Source organism: Colius striatus, chromosome 1 (genome assembly GCF_028858725.1).
Source record: "Colius striatus isolate bColStr4 chromosome 1, bColStr4.1.hap1, whole genome shotgun sequence".
Lineage (NCBI taxonomy): Eukaryota > Metazoa > Chordata > Aves > Coliiformes > Coliidae > Colius > Colius striatus.
In genome coordinates, this window is record NC_084759.1 from 149521392 (window position 1) to 149537003 (window position 15612).

The window sequence follows — 15612 nt, forward strand, 5'->3', positions numbered from 1 at the left end:
TAAGGGAGCCCTGGCACAGGCTGGCCAGGGAGGGTGTGGAGTCTTCTCTGGAGGTTGCCAAACACGCCTGGACGTGTTCCTGTGTGACCTGATCAAAATGAACTTGCTTTAGCAGGGAGTTGGACTAGAGGAGCTCTAGAGGGCCCTTCCAACCCCTACCATTCTATTATTCCACAAAAAAAAAGCCCAAAACACTACTACTTATGTCAATCAACTGTGTAGCCCTCAGGGCTCCTGTCTCACTTCCTTACTCTTGCCTTGTTCAATCCATAAAACTTCAACAATTCCTAAAAAACACTGGAATCGCCATGGAGCAAGCATGAAAGAAGATCAGCTCTGGCTACAGACTTACAGTAACTTCAGCTAAGGCATACTACTATACATTTATCTCCTTTGATGAATGGGAAAATTAGACACTCACCTCTCCACCTCATCCCAGAAGTGTGCGCTCTCAGGGCTGTACAAACACGTACATCGTTACTTCTCAGTGCTTGCCACATCCCTGCACCGCATTCAGCCAACCAGAACTTTCTTTCTAAAAGCCATTCTTTTGAAAAGTCGTTATTTTTGAAAGAAAAGAAATGGTTTGCCCCCAATTTTACTTTTTTTTTGTTTTTCATTTCCTAGTGTGGGGTTTTTTTTCTTTAAAGAAAAGCTGTTTCACAATTGCTATTACAGAAGAGACTCGCATTACATTTTCCACCACCCAGCACCCACACAGTTAGACCTGATTCACCTCAGGTACAAGAACACACGTGCTTACTTTGAAAACATACCTCACTATTTCTGACTCAATTAGGGTACAGCAGCTGATCATTCCCTTTGTAATGTATTAAGGGCTGTTTGCCTTTCTGCTTCCATGGCTTTTCCCCTTTATTCCCCTTAGTTTTTAAGTGGTCATAATGAATAAATCTAGCACCTGCTGCCATGATTTCTTGCTTTAAAAACCTCAAGAGAGACAAAATGAGTTAGAAAAATTAAAGTCTTTTTTTTTTTTTTGCATGACATCCAAACCTTGGATTCTAACCCAAAACACCTGTAATTTAAAAAGCAGAATATACACCACAGGTAACTTGGCTGGCTGCGTCAAGGGTAAAGTTTAATAGTGTCTAGCTCAGAGCCAATGTTAGGGACATTACCAATCATTTCCTTTACTTTAATAAGTCCCCAGCACACCTAACACCCAGCTTCACTTACAATGCCCACTCATTTTCCAAGAAAAACAATCTCAAGCCTTCTGGTTATCAAGGGGACTCCAAAAAATGAAGACTGACTCCCTTTTTCTCTCTCACCAGCTGACTGTGCTGGCTGCTCAAAGCCATCTGATCCACATTTGACAGCAGCTGATAGCCACCAGTCTTTCTTGCCCAAATAACCCCTACATTATACCAACATAAACGTTACCAACACATTGTCCCTTTCCCTGTCAGAGAGGGGAAAGGACCATGGCCATCTGTCTCTGGGCTACAAATGAGTTGTGCTGTGGCTGGTCAGCCAACCTGCTCTGTGCCACATGCAGCACACCTGGCCCACAAAACTCACTCATCTCCAGCACAGACACCCCAGTCAGCTATTCTTCTCCACCAAACTGTTTCCACAGCTGAAAGCTTTGGGTGTTACGACACACACAGTGCTTTGTAGCACGGGAGTCTCTGTGGCCACCCACACTATATTCAAATACACAACCAAGCCAAGAAGCTTTGCATAAACAACTTGGCACAATGTGCTGAGATGCTGCTGTATTTCTGCATGACAAGTTCATTACCATTTGGCCCTGGCTTATGCTGATGTACAGTGAAAAAGGGAGAGAGAGAGAGAGACTCTTCACAGTTACATCAGTTTCATTTTATTTAATAAAAAAACAGTATCAGATTAAAAATACAAACACTTTGGGTGATTATCCAGCGTTTTCCCCTGTGTGCCTCGTTGAGCTCAAACCAACCAAGGATTGGAAGAAAAAAAACCAAAAAAACCAAAAAAAAACACCAAACAATTTTGGCCGGAGCTGTAAAATAATGTTGCACCAATTAAATTACACCAAATATATTATTATACCTTTGAAATGGCTTTCAGACCAATAAATAAAAAAAAAAAAAGACAAATTCAAATAAAAAAGTCAACTTTGTATTACAAAAAAATTAAATAAAAATCACAACACTAATAATAACAATGTGCAGTCAAGTTTTTTTTTTCTCTTCTTCTCTTTTAGGAATGATAACATGCCAGTAAACATGTAACATGCCAGTAACATGCCAGTAAATCCCTACAAAACATTTCCAGTTTGGCAGCAAGCAGTCACTCATTCACATTTGTACACAAGGAAGAAGTAGGCCTGGGCAAAAGCCTCGGGAGATATGAGCCTTTGGGGTACTTCTCACCTCCCTGCCACAGCTGCCTGAGTCCCCTTGCCTTTGTCCTGAAACCTCTATAAATCCAGTTGAGGTTTAGTGCCAAATCTGCAGGGAAGGTGCCAATCAGCGCAAAGCCACCAAAGCGATGCTCCATCACGGCAATGGGACAGCACTGATTCACACCAGCTGAGGAGCTGGCTTTTAGGCTCTGGGGCACAAGTTAAAAGCTGTGGTTGCAAAGCACATCCTTTCAGATCCCTTTGTTTCAGAAAGGCCGTGGAGACTATGTCAGGTTGTTCTAAAATGCACCACAGCAAACTTGTTAACTCCATACATGGGGCAAAATGGGGCGTTGCTTTCGGACGGGCTAGAAGAGCACAAGCAGGGCATGTGAGAAGATGGGCTGCCTGAATATCATACAGGGAGGTATGTATCTGTAGAGAAATGGCCTGCAATTGCTCTTCCTGAGCAAATGGGTAGGGAGACAAATTCCACTTGAATACCTGACAGCACATGCCTCTCATAAGATTTCATGGTATTGATGTCATTTCCTCCAGGGCCAAATTTGGTCCAGTGTTTCACCATAAGAAAAATTTCCAGCAGACCAGCAGACTTATGTACCATGATATACCAAATAATGAACCTGCAAGTGAAATGATGGCTCCCTGCCTCAGATGCCAACGACTTATGGGGTTATCCTCAACTCTCAGAGGAACTCTGTTCTGTTTCTGCACAATCTCTACGATTTTGGATACTGGTCCAAATTCTGCTTTGAGTTCCAGTTACAGGTAGGTGTGAGAACACAGATCATCCCGTGCTCCTCTGCTCTTGGTATGCATATAGATAAAAGTTTTGCAGCTGTGTATCACTTAACACCATAGGCTGATACCTGCCACTTCTTTGCACCAGTGCACCTCAAAGAAAGCCAGGGGCTATGTGCTCATGGAAATGAGACTGAAGTGGGCCTTAAGGTTCCAGTTTGCCCAGGCCTGTCAAACACACAGTGCCTTTCTGACATAGGCTTACATTCAGGTAATCCAGTAGACCCATGTGGTACCTTTATGGGAGTTGAAGCCTTCAGTCTGGATACTTAGGTATGTCTGAGAACACAAACACATATCCTCCTCGTTTTTTCTTCAAACTGGTATCATTGCACACACAGTACCAGCTACACTATATGGAGAGAGGCCTGCAATTTTATGCTAACCCTGTTATCAAACCTACCATTATCATTTAATCGCTCAATTCTTTCTGCTCCATTACTACCTAACTAGAAACATTTTAATTTGGAGAAAGGCATCTTCCCACTAACTTTCTGACCTCTATCCATTTCCTACATGCTACAACCTTTTCCTTACCTAACATTCTGGTCCCAAACTACCTGTCACCCTCAAATACTACAAGCTAACAGCAAGGTGCTACCATTTGCTGACATAGACTGAACTCTAGCTGGAGGGTCAGTTAACATTTGAGACCCTTTGTTAGATCCATCTTTGTCTGGGCATCTATCTGGCTGGCCATTTTGAAAGAGTCACGAATGGAATACATAGGTTGAAATGCCTTAAAATGCCCTTTACCTGCTGATGGCATCTATTCCTCCTAGTTCCCATTATCATTTCTGTGACTCTGTTTTTACTGGTAGAAGCAGTAGCTGGAAATAATTTTAGGGCCTCCTTCTCACTGAAGAGAAGTGGCTATGTGAGGGGCCAGATCTGAATGCCTGCTCCACCATGTGTCCACACACACCTCATGAGGTTATTCTGGGGTGTCTCAAATTATCTGTTCCAGATCATGTTCAGAACCTCTTGGGTCAGTCTGGTGGAAAAGATAATGGTGACCACCTAGCCTGGCCTCCTGCATAATGCAAACCAAAGACTCCCAATGTGCAATGACTGTATCCAGATTAACAAGTTCAGGGGGAAAAGAAGTTTCTCCTAAAAGACATCTAAATTTGGTTTGAAGAATTCAGCTCATCTCTTGATAAAGCCAATCTAATATTAATTACAAACCTCTCAAAACATGTGTCCTTCACTTCCAGTTTTAATTCTGTCTAGCTTTGACTTCAAGCCATCAAATCTCGACACTTTTGTCTGCTAGATCCTGATGTACTTCCACCACATGTAAAAAGACCAAAGGTTTTTCTCTGGTCAGGTAATGTTTTGAGGACACAAAATTAGGGTAGTGTGAGAGAGCTTTCGGGCTACTTTACTAGGAGTTCAGCTAAGGAGGTACGGTCAGCCCCTCTGAAGCAAAACCTACCATCGTCAGCAAATCAGAGACCTGGCTTACTCCATCATAAAGGTACACAGATAAACTCCCTTCCTTCCCTCCCTTTCCATCCTCCCCCTGCTAGTTGAGCTTGTTGCAGATCTCTAGGGCTTTCTTGTAGACCTGAGTCACATCATCCATGTCTGTAAGAAGGGAAAAACTGCTGTCCCCCAGGCGGTTGCGATAACGCTTTAGATACTGTGGCCGTGGGCGGTTCTGAAGTCCTTCGAAGTCCTGGATCTGGAGGAAATTTTCAGCAGAGACACAGCTCCGTATCCTCTGTCTGTTTGGCCTGTTCTCTTGCAAATCCAGCAAATCAAAGGAGTCGCTGGACAAAATACTGTCGTCGCTAATCACACTGGAAGGGCGACTGTAACTTCGAGGTAATGCATCCCCAGGCAGGACCACTTCTTCCATGGCCTCCAGCGTTGGTGTGTCAGGGCTAATCAAAGCAGAATCAGTGCCGCTCGTGGAATACTTGCTGTTATGTTTCAAGATGCCCTTACGCCTGCAGGAATGGCTGTAAGACCCATTTCTGGATGGCTCTGTGATCCCCGGAGAAGTGTCGCTGTTTACTGTCTCATCATTATTGTCCAAGAGTTCAGAGGATTCACTTCGTTCTGGAGAGGAGTAATAGCCAGACTCCCTCTGCTGAGTCTTCTTCAAGATTCCTTTTTTTGGCATTAGTGAAGACTGCTTAGTGCCATATTTGCCTGCTACCTCTCCCTCTACAACACTTTTAATGGCTACGCCAGTCCTACACAACTCTTGCTCCAGCTTAAAAGCAGAGGGTAACACTGGGCTGACCACTCCTTCAATGAAACCTGCACTGTGAGATCGATGTTCACTGTTGCTCCTTTTCTTCAGGATGCCTTTGGGTCTCTTAGAGGTGGGTTTGGATGCATTTTCAGCTCCTCCCTCCTGGATGGACTGTGCAATGTCATTTTCCTTTTTTGATTTTTTCAGAGACCTTTGTCTCTCTAACGTGACTTCAGGACCTTTGGGCTTAGAAAGGCACTTCATTTTGGTATCAGTCTCTGGTTGAAGGCCAGTAGAACGGTGATGCCAATCAATGAACCTTGCCAGCAATGGGGACTCGGAGTCCCTCATGGCATCACAGTCACAAACACTACTCTTGTAGCCCCAGTTGACCCACCAGTGGTTGGCAATGTCTTCAATGGTTGCTCGGCGCTCAGGGTTCACCATCAGCATCCATCTGATAAGACCACGAGCATCTACGGACAAAGAATGGAATGAAAAATATTTAGAATGCAGGCATCCTTAGTTCTGTCAGTTTAAAGTGGAAGCATGAAGCCAATCAAACAAGCAAAAATAGTGCTTCTTACAATAGGAGAAGTGAAAGGCCTCAAGGCTTTGGCCATCAGTCAACACTGAAAAACACATTGAGTACTATTTCTTATCAGAAAAATATTATTCACTTCAGGAAACATTGAAAACAAACTTCAGGAAACATGCACTGCGTTATCAAAGAAATTAATAGTTGTACTGTATTAGCGAGTAGGTTCGTATTACCAATCTGTCAATTCTAACCACTTACAAAACTCAGAGGAAAACCAAAGGGATTTGGAATATTTTCAATTATCTACACATTATGGCATTTGTATTTACTTTTTCCATAAACAGTGTCATTTTCTCTATATTTAAAGGTTTATTTTCATAAAGAGAGCAAAAAGAGAGAAAATCGAAAGGGATGGCAAACAAATTATACAAGGCAAATACTCATTTAAATACTCATTTATATTCGTAGATGTTTACCAATGACTCAGAATTAGTCAATGTTTTTCTGTCAGGCGACTGCTTAATGTGTTACTCTCTGAGTAGAAGCAGTGGCACAGGCTGTCCAGAGGGGTTGTGGAGTCTCCTTCCTTGGGTGTCTTCAAGACCCGCCTGGACATGTTCCTATGCGACCTGATCTAGGTGGACCTGCTTCTGCAGGGGAGTTGGACCAGATGATCTCTAAAGGTCCATTCCAACCCTACCATTCTATGATTCTATGAAACATAGTGGCATTAATTCAGATTTTGGCCTCCCTTCTGGGGCAGAAGGCTGTCACTCTGATCATTCAGCTTCTCTCTGCTTGTGATATACCACAGTGCAGCTAGAAGACTGATCTGTACCAGGATGTTGTATCGGTTTACAGCTTGTCTGAACAATTCCACTTGCAATAGCTAACAGACCTTCCACTGTCATAGATCTAGTTAAAAGAGCCCACTGCAGCTTCCCCAAGGCAATAAAATCTATCTGCTACAAAACTAATTTCAAAAGGGCTTTTGGTAAATGCTGTACCCAGATGGGAATTGATAGCAGATGATGTCACTAGAGGAACAAAGTATTCTTTTTCTCCATTCCAGTATGACACCAAAACACGCTGGAATGGGCTGGGCAAACCCTCTATTCTGAACTGCTGTCAGTTCAATACGTTGCCTTCACTCCTTTTTTAATACCTGAGGTCTGTGTTGGCTCACGATATTCTCCACTGCTGATCTGCCTGATGAGATTTTTGTGATCAAAGCCATCAAAAGGCATCGTTCCATAAACGAGAGTGTAAAGCAACACACCAAGGGCCCAGCTGTCAACCTGCAACACAGAAACAATGTGTGTGAAGCCCAGGAAAGCAGATCCCCACGCTTCTCCCTGCTATAAGCACCACGAGAGCAGCATCACATCCAGCTGCACCTACTGATGGGCAAACCTATATCTAACATCTGACTAAGTACAGGCAAAGCAATTGAAAGAGACAAAGGTAGCTTGAGAAATTTCAGTACGGGACAGACCCAAGCGAAGCCACGTGTGCAGTAATACCAGCATTAAGACTAACCCTCAAAGACATTCCCAAATCTCCACTGAAAAGCTGACCCTTCTTACCTCTGGGCCTCTGTAAGGTCGTCCATTAACTATTTCAGGGGAAGCATACAATGGACTTCCGCAAAAGGTTTGAAGAAACTTGTCTTTGTGATAAAGGTTGGAGAGCCCAAAATCAGCAATCTGCAAAAAGAATTGCACAAGGCATCTGTAGGAGTAACATTAACTTAATGCAACAGAAAATCCTCTATCAGCAAAGACTTGCAAGCTATATTTGACCCTGCTGTAGGGCTGGGATATCTTCACATGGATAACCTCTCAAGTTCCTTAGCCAACCTGTTACTCTATGATTTGTTGACTTTTCTCTGTAAAGACCCTTCAGAGAAGGAGAAGGGTCCCCAAGTTAAATTCTCCAGATTAGAAACAAGGATGTTTTGGTTCCATTTACAGACAGGTCACTGACTGACTGCATAACTGCCAGTCTGTAATTTTATCCTGGATGAACTGTATATGCCTGCAAAGACAATTTCATACTGGGAGGCACCAGGTCTGCTGTCCACCGACTGCTCTTCATCTTATATAACCATTAATACCAAAGGAAAGCAAGCTGAAAGTACTGCACATACAAGTCAAAACCCAAAACCTTTAAATCCAGCATGAGAAGTGAGGCAGGAGTGTCACAGGAAACTAAGCATTACAAAAGAAAGTGATTTCTGAACTCATCTGGAACTCAGCTACGCTTGAAGGAGGGGGAAAACGAGGCACTAACTCCTACAGATTCAGACTCTGGCTGAGGAATCTGAGCTGTTAAGCACATGAGATGTCTATCACAAGATAATAAACACAAGTCTGGTTCCTAACTGGAAACAATGGGCCCAAATCTGGCTTTCCCAACACAAACAAAACCTCCCTTGAGACTATTGGGAATTTTGCCCGTGTAGGAATTGCAGGATCAGGTCCAAATATTTTGTTTACTTCAATTCTCTGTTCTTACAAAACAAAGGCTGAGGATAGCAACACTAAATACTCCCACAACCTTTGCATTTCCTTTGTTTCTCCGGGGCAAGGCAACAGATCTCATTTTTTATCTTGTTTAAGACCAAAACGCTTCTGTTTCCCAGAGGCATTTTTATTACTGCCCACTATTGACATAAGGCATACATAAAAGACATAAAGCACAGGCATAAAAAAAAGGTATTATAGCTGTAACAGTCAGGAGATTTCTCTGGGCTTTCTTCACCTTATTCAGGTCTTTTCTACTCAAAAGAAATTAAATCTCAGGAATTTTCACAGGAGAAAATCAACTAAATACAAAACGAACAGAAAAGAAAAGAATTTACCAGCAGCATCATTCACTACTGACTTTCTAAAATGGGTATCATCACCTCTATTATCTGTTTAACTACACAGCTAGTGAACTCTTGGGAGACATAAAATCTGTGTCTCTACTATCTAAACTCCTACAGCCTCATCTAAAAACTTCACAGTTGAGATCAAAAAAGTTGGTAAAGTATGGACAAAAGTTCCTAATTTTCTTTCTTTGCTCCAAAAAAAGAAATACATATGCACACATACACACACTTTATAAATAGATATAGATACAGCTATTTGGATACAGATACTTTCATGTTGGAAATACAAACTTGTTTTTAAAATACCACATTCACAAAAAATTTAATGTCACAGAGCAAATATAGGATTTCACACTTCACCCTCTCCTGTTTTGATGTTCTGCTTGTGCAGGTGTTCCATTGACAGTCTGACTTGTAATATCCTGCTCAAAGAGCAGCTGATTCCTGCTCATTAATGTTAATTCATGTCACCACGTCCATTCATAGTTTGAATTCACTCAGTCCCTCAAACAACGTATTAGCAACCCACAGCAGAAAATTCAACCCTTAAATAAATGTGGTTTGTAAAAATCTTCATTGTATGGCTGGAATGTCATTGAAAACAGCTGGTGTACAATTTTAGTCTGCAAATGTATTCTCATGGCTCAGATTGCACTTAATTGCCTTAAATTCCACTTTCTTATCAAGTCACCCTGCCTGGCTTGCAGGAAGTTGATTTTAAGCCTTGTGAAGTGTGCCCTGTCAATCAGGGGAAGAAAGGGATCATTTCAGTGTTAAAAATTCGTGCTGGTCATTGAGTTTTATTTTAGTTCAGGATGCAGCTAAGACAAGGACAAACACAGCACAGTGTGATTCCTTAAGAAAATACATTCCCTTAACACTATGGAATGTATAAAATGCATGTGGATGTGCATGAATATATATATAGAGATACACATACCATTGTTCACACTAAGAAACTCTCAGACTTGAGCATTCATGTTTTCATTTTGACCATTCAGGAAAAGAGTATTTATGTTACAGTCCACTCCCATACTCGCAGACTGATGTTTATCAGCTTTTCCCATTAAAACTGTCATGCCCCCCAAAACAAGATTAATAGAAGCCAACATTACTTCATGTTCTTGGCACTTAAATGGAACTAAGGCACCAAGTCAAAAAAACTTCCTAAATTGGGAGGAGAGGGGAAGTGGGCTTTTATTCCCCTCGCTTCAGGAGGTGTATGTTTCATATTTACTGTTAGCTATCATAAACCAGATGTAATTTATTGTTTAAGCGTGGACTAAAAATTCCACAAAGTTCACACTTATGGAAATTGTCGGTTTTATCCCACTTGAAAATCTGCCTCTTTGTACTGCAGACATAAGAGAAATAATTGGGTCTCTTAAAGCAAATGAAACCTATGTGCCGTTGGTGAGACTTCCAGCAAGGTAAATCCCAATTACACATACTTACTCTGTATATACGAAACTCTCATGGGGTTTTGGCGGTTAGTCTGATTGGTGTCCCCTTACCAGCTCAGGAGAAAGTGCAGTTAGTAGGATTATGTTACTATTATACTTGCATTTTTCTCTCCTTCTATCACTTTGGGGTTGATCATACAGTTTACGTCAACGTCTGCTAGACATCTCTTTTAGGTGCAAGTAGCCATCACAGCCCTACTGTGAACAAGGAGGCCCCCTCCACTGTGACAAGATGTGTGACAGAGGTGGCCCTTGGGGTAGGTTGCGGCACAGGGCAGGGACATGGCATTTGGATAGGCCAGAAAGAGGCACTAATCCCTTGGCTGCTGCACTGGGCAGAAGTTTCTGTCCGCCTCCCTGCATGCAATTTTGGGCATTTAGGCACTGGGGAGAGCACAAGTGCTTGGGGATGTGTGGTCTTCATCAGGTCAGGCTACAGGAGCTCTGGGCTAATGGAGGCAGCTACATCCTAGCTCACTGCTACTTCTTTGAGTAAATTCATACCTACAATTATAAAAAAACCTGGCATCCTCTGTCGCTTTAAAACTAATGAAGAGAAGAAGTCACCACCAGAAGGTTTATTTGAAGACCACCAATGGCAGACGTCCAAAGCTGTTGGGAACCTTTTCCCACAAAGGGCTTTCTAACTGACCAACTCAGGGCAGTTCTTCTGGTGTTTGGAGGCCGCGTCTGCCCCTACTCACCTCCACCTGTGTTGGGATTACAACCAACGCTCTCCTCTCCATGGAATTAAAATGCCAGCAAGGGGCTGCTCCCCACTGATGAGAGGAGCAGCTCCCATCCCTGGGAAACTGAGGCAAGAAGAGGTGGCATCTCCAAATTACATTACCTAGAACTGGAAGGTGTAAGTCACCAAGTGCAGGCAACTCGATGGAGGATGTGAACAAATTTCAAGGTGAACTCTGCTGTTAGCAGTTGGCACACGAATGTGAGGAAGGAGAGGCTTGTATGTGCTGCAAAAACCCTAATTTCATTGCCATATTGACTCTTTAAAGAACATGGAACCATGAAAAAGGTAAGGTAGCAAATAACACTCTTCTGCCCTGGGAAGCTGCAGTGTCCAGGTAAGGTTTAGCTCCAGGACTGTGCCCCACTATTGACCTCCACAGACAGGCTATGTCCCAGGAGAAACACTCACACTTGAGGATTCTGCTAAAGAGTTGGGTGCCTATCTGGGAAGGCAGGCAAGGTAGTGTCTCATTAATTGTCTGGATTAACTTCTTGTACCACACAGATCCACATTCATGTTAGTCTCAAGTGTGTAAAACACATTTTATTGACTTGCACTTGCCACATTTAGGGGTTTTTAAGTAAAAGTTTGCAGGAATATTACCACATACACCATGTCCCTGAAAGGCATAATTACATGTCACTGATCTGATCACTTTCTTCCCTCCATCACCTCCACCTGTGGACCTGTAGAACTCTTCAGAACATGTATTTTTTTTGTCAGCTTCCAGACACTGGTGTTTCCCAGTTGCTGTACTCTGTTTCCAGAGACTTTTACTTGCTATTGTAACTCTTTAAAAAAAAAAAAAACCCCACACAAAAACTGATTATGTCTCCATACACTGCTTCATGACCTTCATTTAATCATCTAAAATTTAAGAATGCTTTCCAAGTTAATGTAGTATCATGTAAAATGGCTTGGGGCCCTCTTAGGTCGGATAATAATTTCTAATGGATTACTTGTCCTCTTTATTTCCTGTTCTACAATAATTGCTTAAGTTGCTATACATGGACCTATTTTCATAATATCTTTTTTTTTTCCTCTGCATTACTATGACATGTTTGTGTATATCACAATGTATACAGATCACTAGCTTCTTCAGAAACATGTCTTTAATTGCACACAGCACTCAAGGACAAAGGGATTCTTTTCATTTTCTCATTCTTAAAATCAAACTGCCAATTTTGTAAATGCTTTGTAATCCACTGAGTGAAATATAAATATTGGGAAAGTATAGATAGGACTATCACTCCATTTCTAGAAAATGTCTTCCACTGAGTATTTGAAGCCATCAGTCAATACCAAACCCCAAACTGCATATTTCTTTTTCCTGCCTCAAAAAAACCCATATATAAATATTCCTAGAATGGGGATCTGGTAAATTTACTCCTAATAAATAATTTACAGCTCCATATGTGTTTCCTTGCCAACGGTTACTGTTTAGTGAAACAAAGAAAAAGCGAGAAGCAAAATGCTGTGCAAGTAACATAGAAACCTCAGTAACATATTCAAAGCTTCAGCACCAGGGAGATAATGTCACTGTGCTTAACATCAAGTATTCAAAGCTGATCTTAGTCACGAGATGTAAAAACACTGAGCAGGGAGAAACGGGAAAACAATACAAAAAGTCATCTCTTGAAGTAATCTGACAAAATTGACAGTAAGATGTATGAAACAGCAACTGCTTTCCAAGTTCAGTCTATTTTTTTGCTTTATGAGAGACCCTTTGCAGAAATAGTCACCAGGGGACAGCAAAGGAGGTTGCAGTCACCTACCCAGGCCAAGACAGCCTTGCCTGCTCAGAGGTGTGCCTCACAGTTTGCAGAGAAGGAACTGAGGAAAGGCTGGAGGTATGCAAAATATCTCCATGGCAGCTTAAACACAGCGCAGTTCAGGAAAGGGAAGCCTTCAAGAAGAAGACGTCCAAACGACTGGAAGGGATGTGGGGAGTTACGTCTACCTGAATTTCTTCCGCAGTAAGTGCTGCTCACTACAGCAGCTGTTTTGTTGTTGTTCTGGAGCCCCTGGGTCAGCTCCACGGTCTGGACTTGAACGCAAAGCTCCCTGTTCCCACTTCATCCTCCCGCTCTCCCTGCAGGATGATTAGACTCCCATAAAGAAGAGAAGGGAGCCTTCTAACAAAGCACAGCTCCCCAGAGCCTTGGGGAAGTGATTGGTTTTGCATATGAGGACCACAGTGTGGAGATCCAGGCCACCGCAGCTAGCAAATTCCCCAAATTCCTCTTTTCTCTCAAGAATTCTCTGATTAGCTGGGAAGATAGTTTGGCGTGTAATGAGGAAAGAAAGGTCATCCTGCCTGCGGAAGCCTGTTTCGTATACAATGTCCTAGAAAGGCTACTTTTTGTTTTCAGTACTGCTGAGAAGAGCTTGGGCTGCCAGTGTCCCTGTAGGAAAAGGAGTGGTGAGGTTTGCTCTAACGCTGGATGTTAACAGCAAAATACCCAAGTATTGCATTAGATGAGCCTTCTGTAAAAGGCTATTTTTAGGAACCAGATATTTATGTGCCTTTAATCCAGTAGTTGATCCAAGTTAGCTTCTGTCATCAGCGTTACACAGATGGCAGCTACCATATGTTACTTTCCATTTCCATTGCACATCAGCTTAAAATGAAGACAATCTCTCCAGCGTAAAGTGCAGAAGGAAGTGTGTGCAGCCCTGCAGATTTTAGCACAGGAGAAAGGAGGATCCAGGCTACTTAGATACTCAGCTATGCAGGGAGCTCGTCGATTACTTTGTTAATTAAGCAAGCACGCCCAAGTGTCAGCAGAAACTCTTTGGCATCTCCCTCTCTGTCTGCCCATAGATGAGCATGCCCAGCCACCCTCACATCCAGCTACCCAGGGAGGAACAAAGTTGAACGCAAACCACGTTCAGCCACCTGGAAATTCCACTTATCTCTGCACTATTTAGCTTTGTGCTACAGCTATTAGGGAAAAAAAAAAAAAAAAAGAAGGGAAAAAACCCATTATTCCCATGCTTTTGCTGGGGAGAAATGACATGGAAATGACATCACTGACATCACTATCCAAAGCATACGTTTGCGTCTGGAGTTCCAAGGCCATTTCCTAATGAAGCACATGTGCTTTACTAGGTTTATTTTGAAACCCTATTTGCTTATTTTCCAGCCATGATCAAAAGGACATTGAGAGTGTTCTGTAGGAGGCACTTGAACCCTGTAGACCAGGAGAGGTTTTTTTTCCCTAGCCCTAGAAGCCAGCACCAGTATCATTTGTACGATAAACCCAACTGCATGAAATGCTCTGCTGTTTCTTAACAGTAAACAGATACTGCTTTGGGAATTGTGGGGCAGGGCAGGGTCATCTTCCCCAAATCATGCAAAGCTCCATTTAGCATGTATGACTCGTTACCAGTAGTGCTCTTTCTCCAACCTCCAAACCCCTGAGCCTCTTGCCAGATGCTGTTGCTTAGTAGCTGTTGCCATAACACTGGCTCTTCTAATATCTTGGACAAAAATGTTACGAAACGTGCAAATCCATTCCGAGAAGCTGAGAAAAAGAATCCTACCTTAATATTAAAATTGTCATCAAGAAGGATGTTCTCCAATTTTAGGTCCCTGTGGACAACACCGTTCTGAAACAAGGAAGAAAAAAATGGGGGATAAAATGAGAAAATATTGGTCAAATGAAAGGTGAGCTGGCAGGGTGGTCTCTGCATCTACATTTCAAGGCTGATTTCACTGTCATAACACTCACGGCCCAGTGACTAGTGACAGGCGATGTATTAGTCACTTGGTGTGTGGTTAAGGGAAGAATGACTGGAATCTGTCCTCCCACAAAGCCTCTGAAACAGCAGGGGGGGGTTGGGGGATGGAGGGCTGAGGGGTGTCTTTTCGGAACTTAATTCCAGCCTGGATCCTGCCCCCACTGTGTGAAAGCAATATATTCTTCCCAGGCACCAGAAAACAATATCCGTCAATGACGTTAGTCCTTAGAAAAGTCCTCCTTCCTTCAATGTGCAGCCACGTGGATCAGAGAAGTTATAATCCTAAAGGACTGTTAATGTTAGGGATGGAAGAGAACAGGCTGGGTTTAGGTCAGAGCCTTCTTTAAAGAGATTTGGGGGCAAAAAAAAATTTGCACAGGGAAGGCTGATGCAGCTTTTCAGCACTGCATAGTGAGGACTTTGAAAACCTTCCTTGTTTATCTGAATTCAAGTGGAGATTAGAGCGTTTAAGAAGTCAAATAAAAAATTGTCTTAGCTGCTCATTGCCTTTAGCATCATGCAAGTCTTGGCTCTATGTGGCTGGTTTGTAAGTAAGGATAAAAGGTCCATGATGACAACCAGCCAGCTACCTTGTGTTTAATCACTTTAACTGTCATTCTAGTGGGTATCATGATGGATAAAGTCATTAGCAAAGGCTATCTATCTTTTTAGTGCTCCAGCTACATCTGGAAAAGTTACTTTTGCCTATCCAGAACAAGTACATGCTAAAGCTCACTCATGAACTCTCAGACCTTTCCATTGGCTTTTTTCTTTCATATATTTTATCTCCTATTTGAACATTGTTCGCTTGCACATTCAAACTGCAAACTATTGTTTGTTTGAACATACTAATGTTGTAG

The 15612-nt window shown here is 42.4% G+C and overlaps 1 protein-coding gene across 1 annotated transcript in view; it reads right to left on the reverse strand.

The window, feature by feature from the left end:
• Positions 1–1837: 1837 nt before the first annotated feature.
• Positions 1838–15612, reverse strand: part of NUAK1 (NUAK family kinase 1) — a 50032-nt gene continuing 36257 nt past the window's right edge. The window contains exons 4-7 of the mRNA XM_010196252.2: positions 14555–14620; positions 7506–7625; positions 7085–7217; positions 1838–5854 (exon numbers count right to left, since the gene is read on the reverse strand). Of these exons, the coding sequence (XP_010194554.2) occupies positions 4701–5854; positions 7085–7217; positions 7506–7625; positions 14555–14620 (1473 nt within the window). The 3' untranslated portion in view covers positions 1838–4700. The remainder of the gene's footprint in view (positions 5855–7084; positions 7218–7505; positions 7626–14554; positions 14621–15612) is intronic.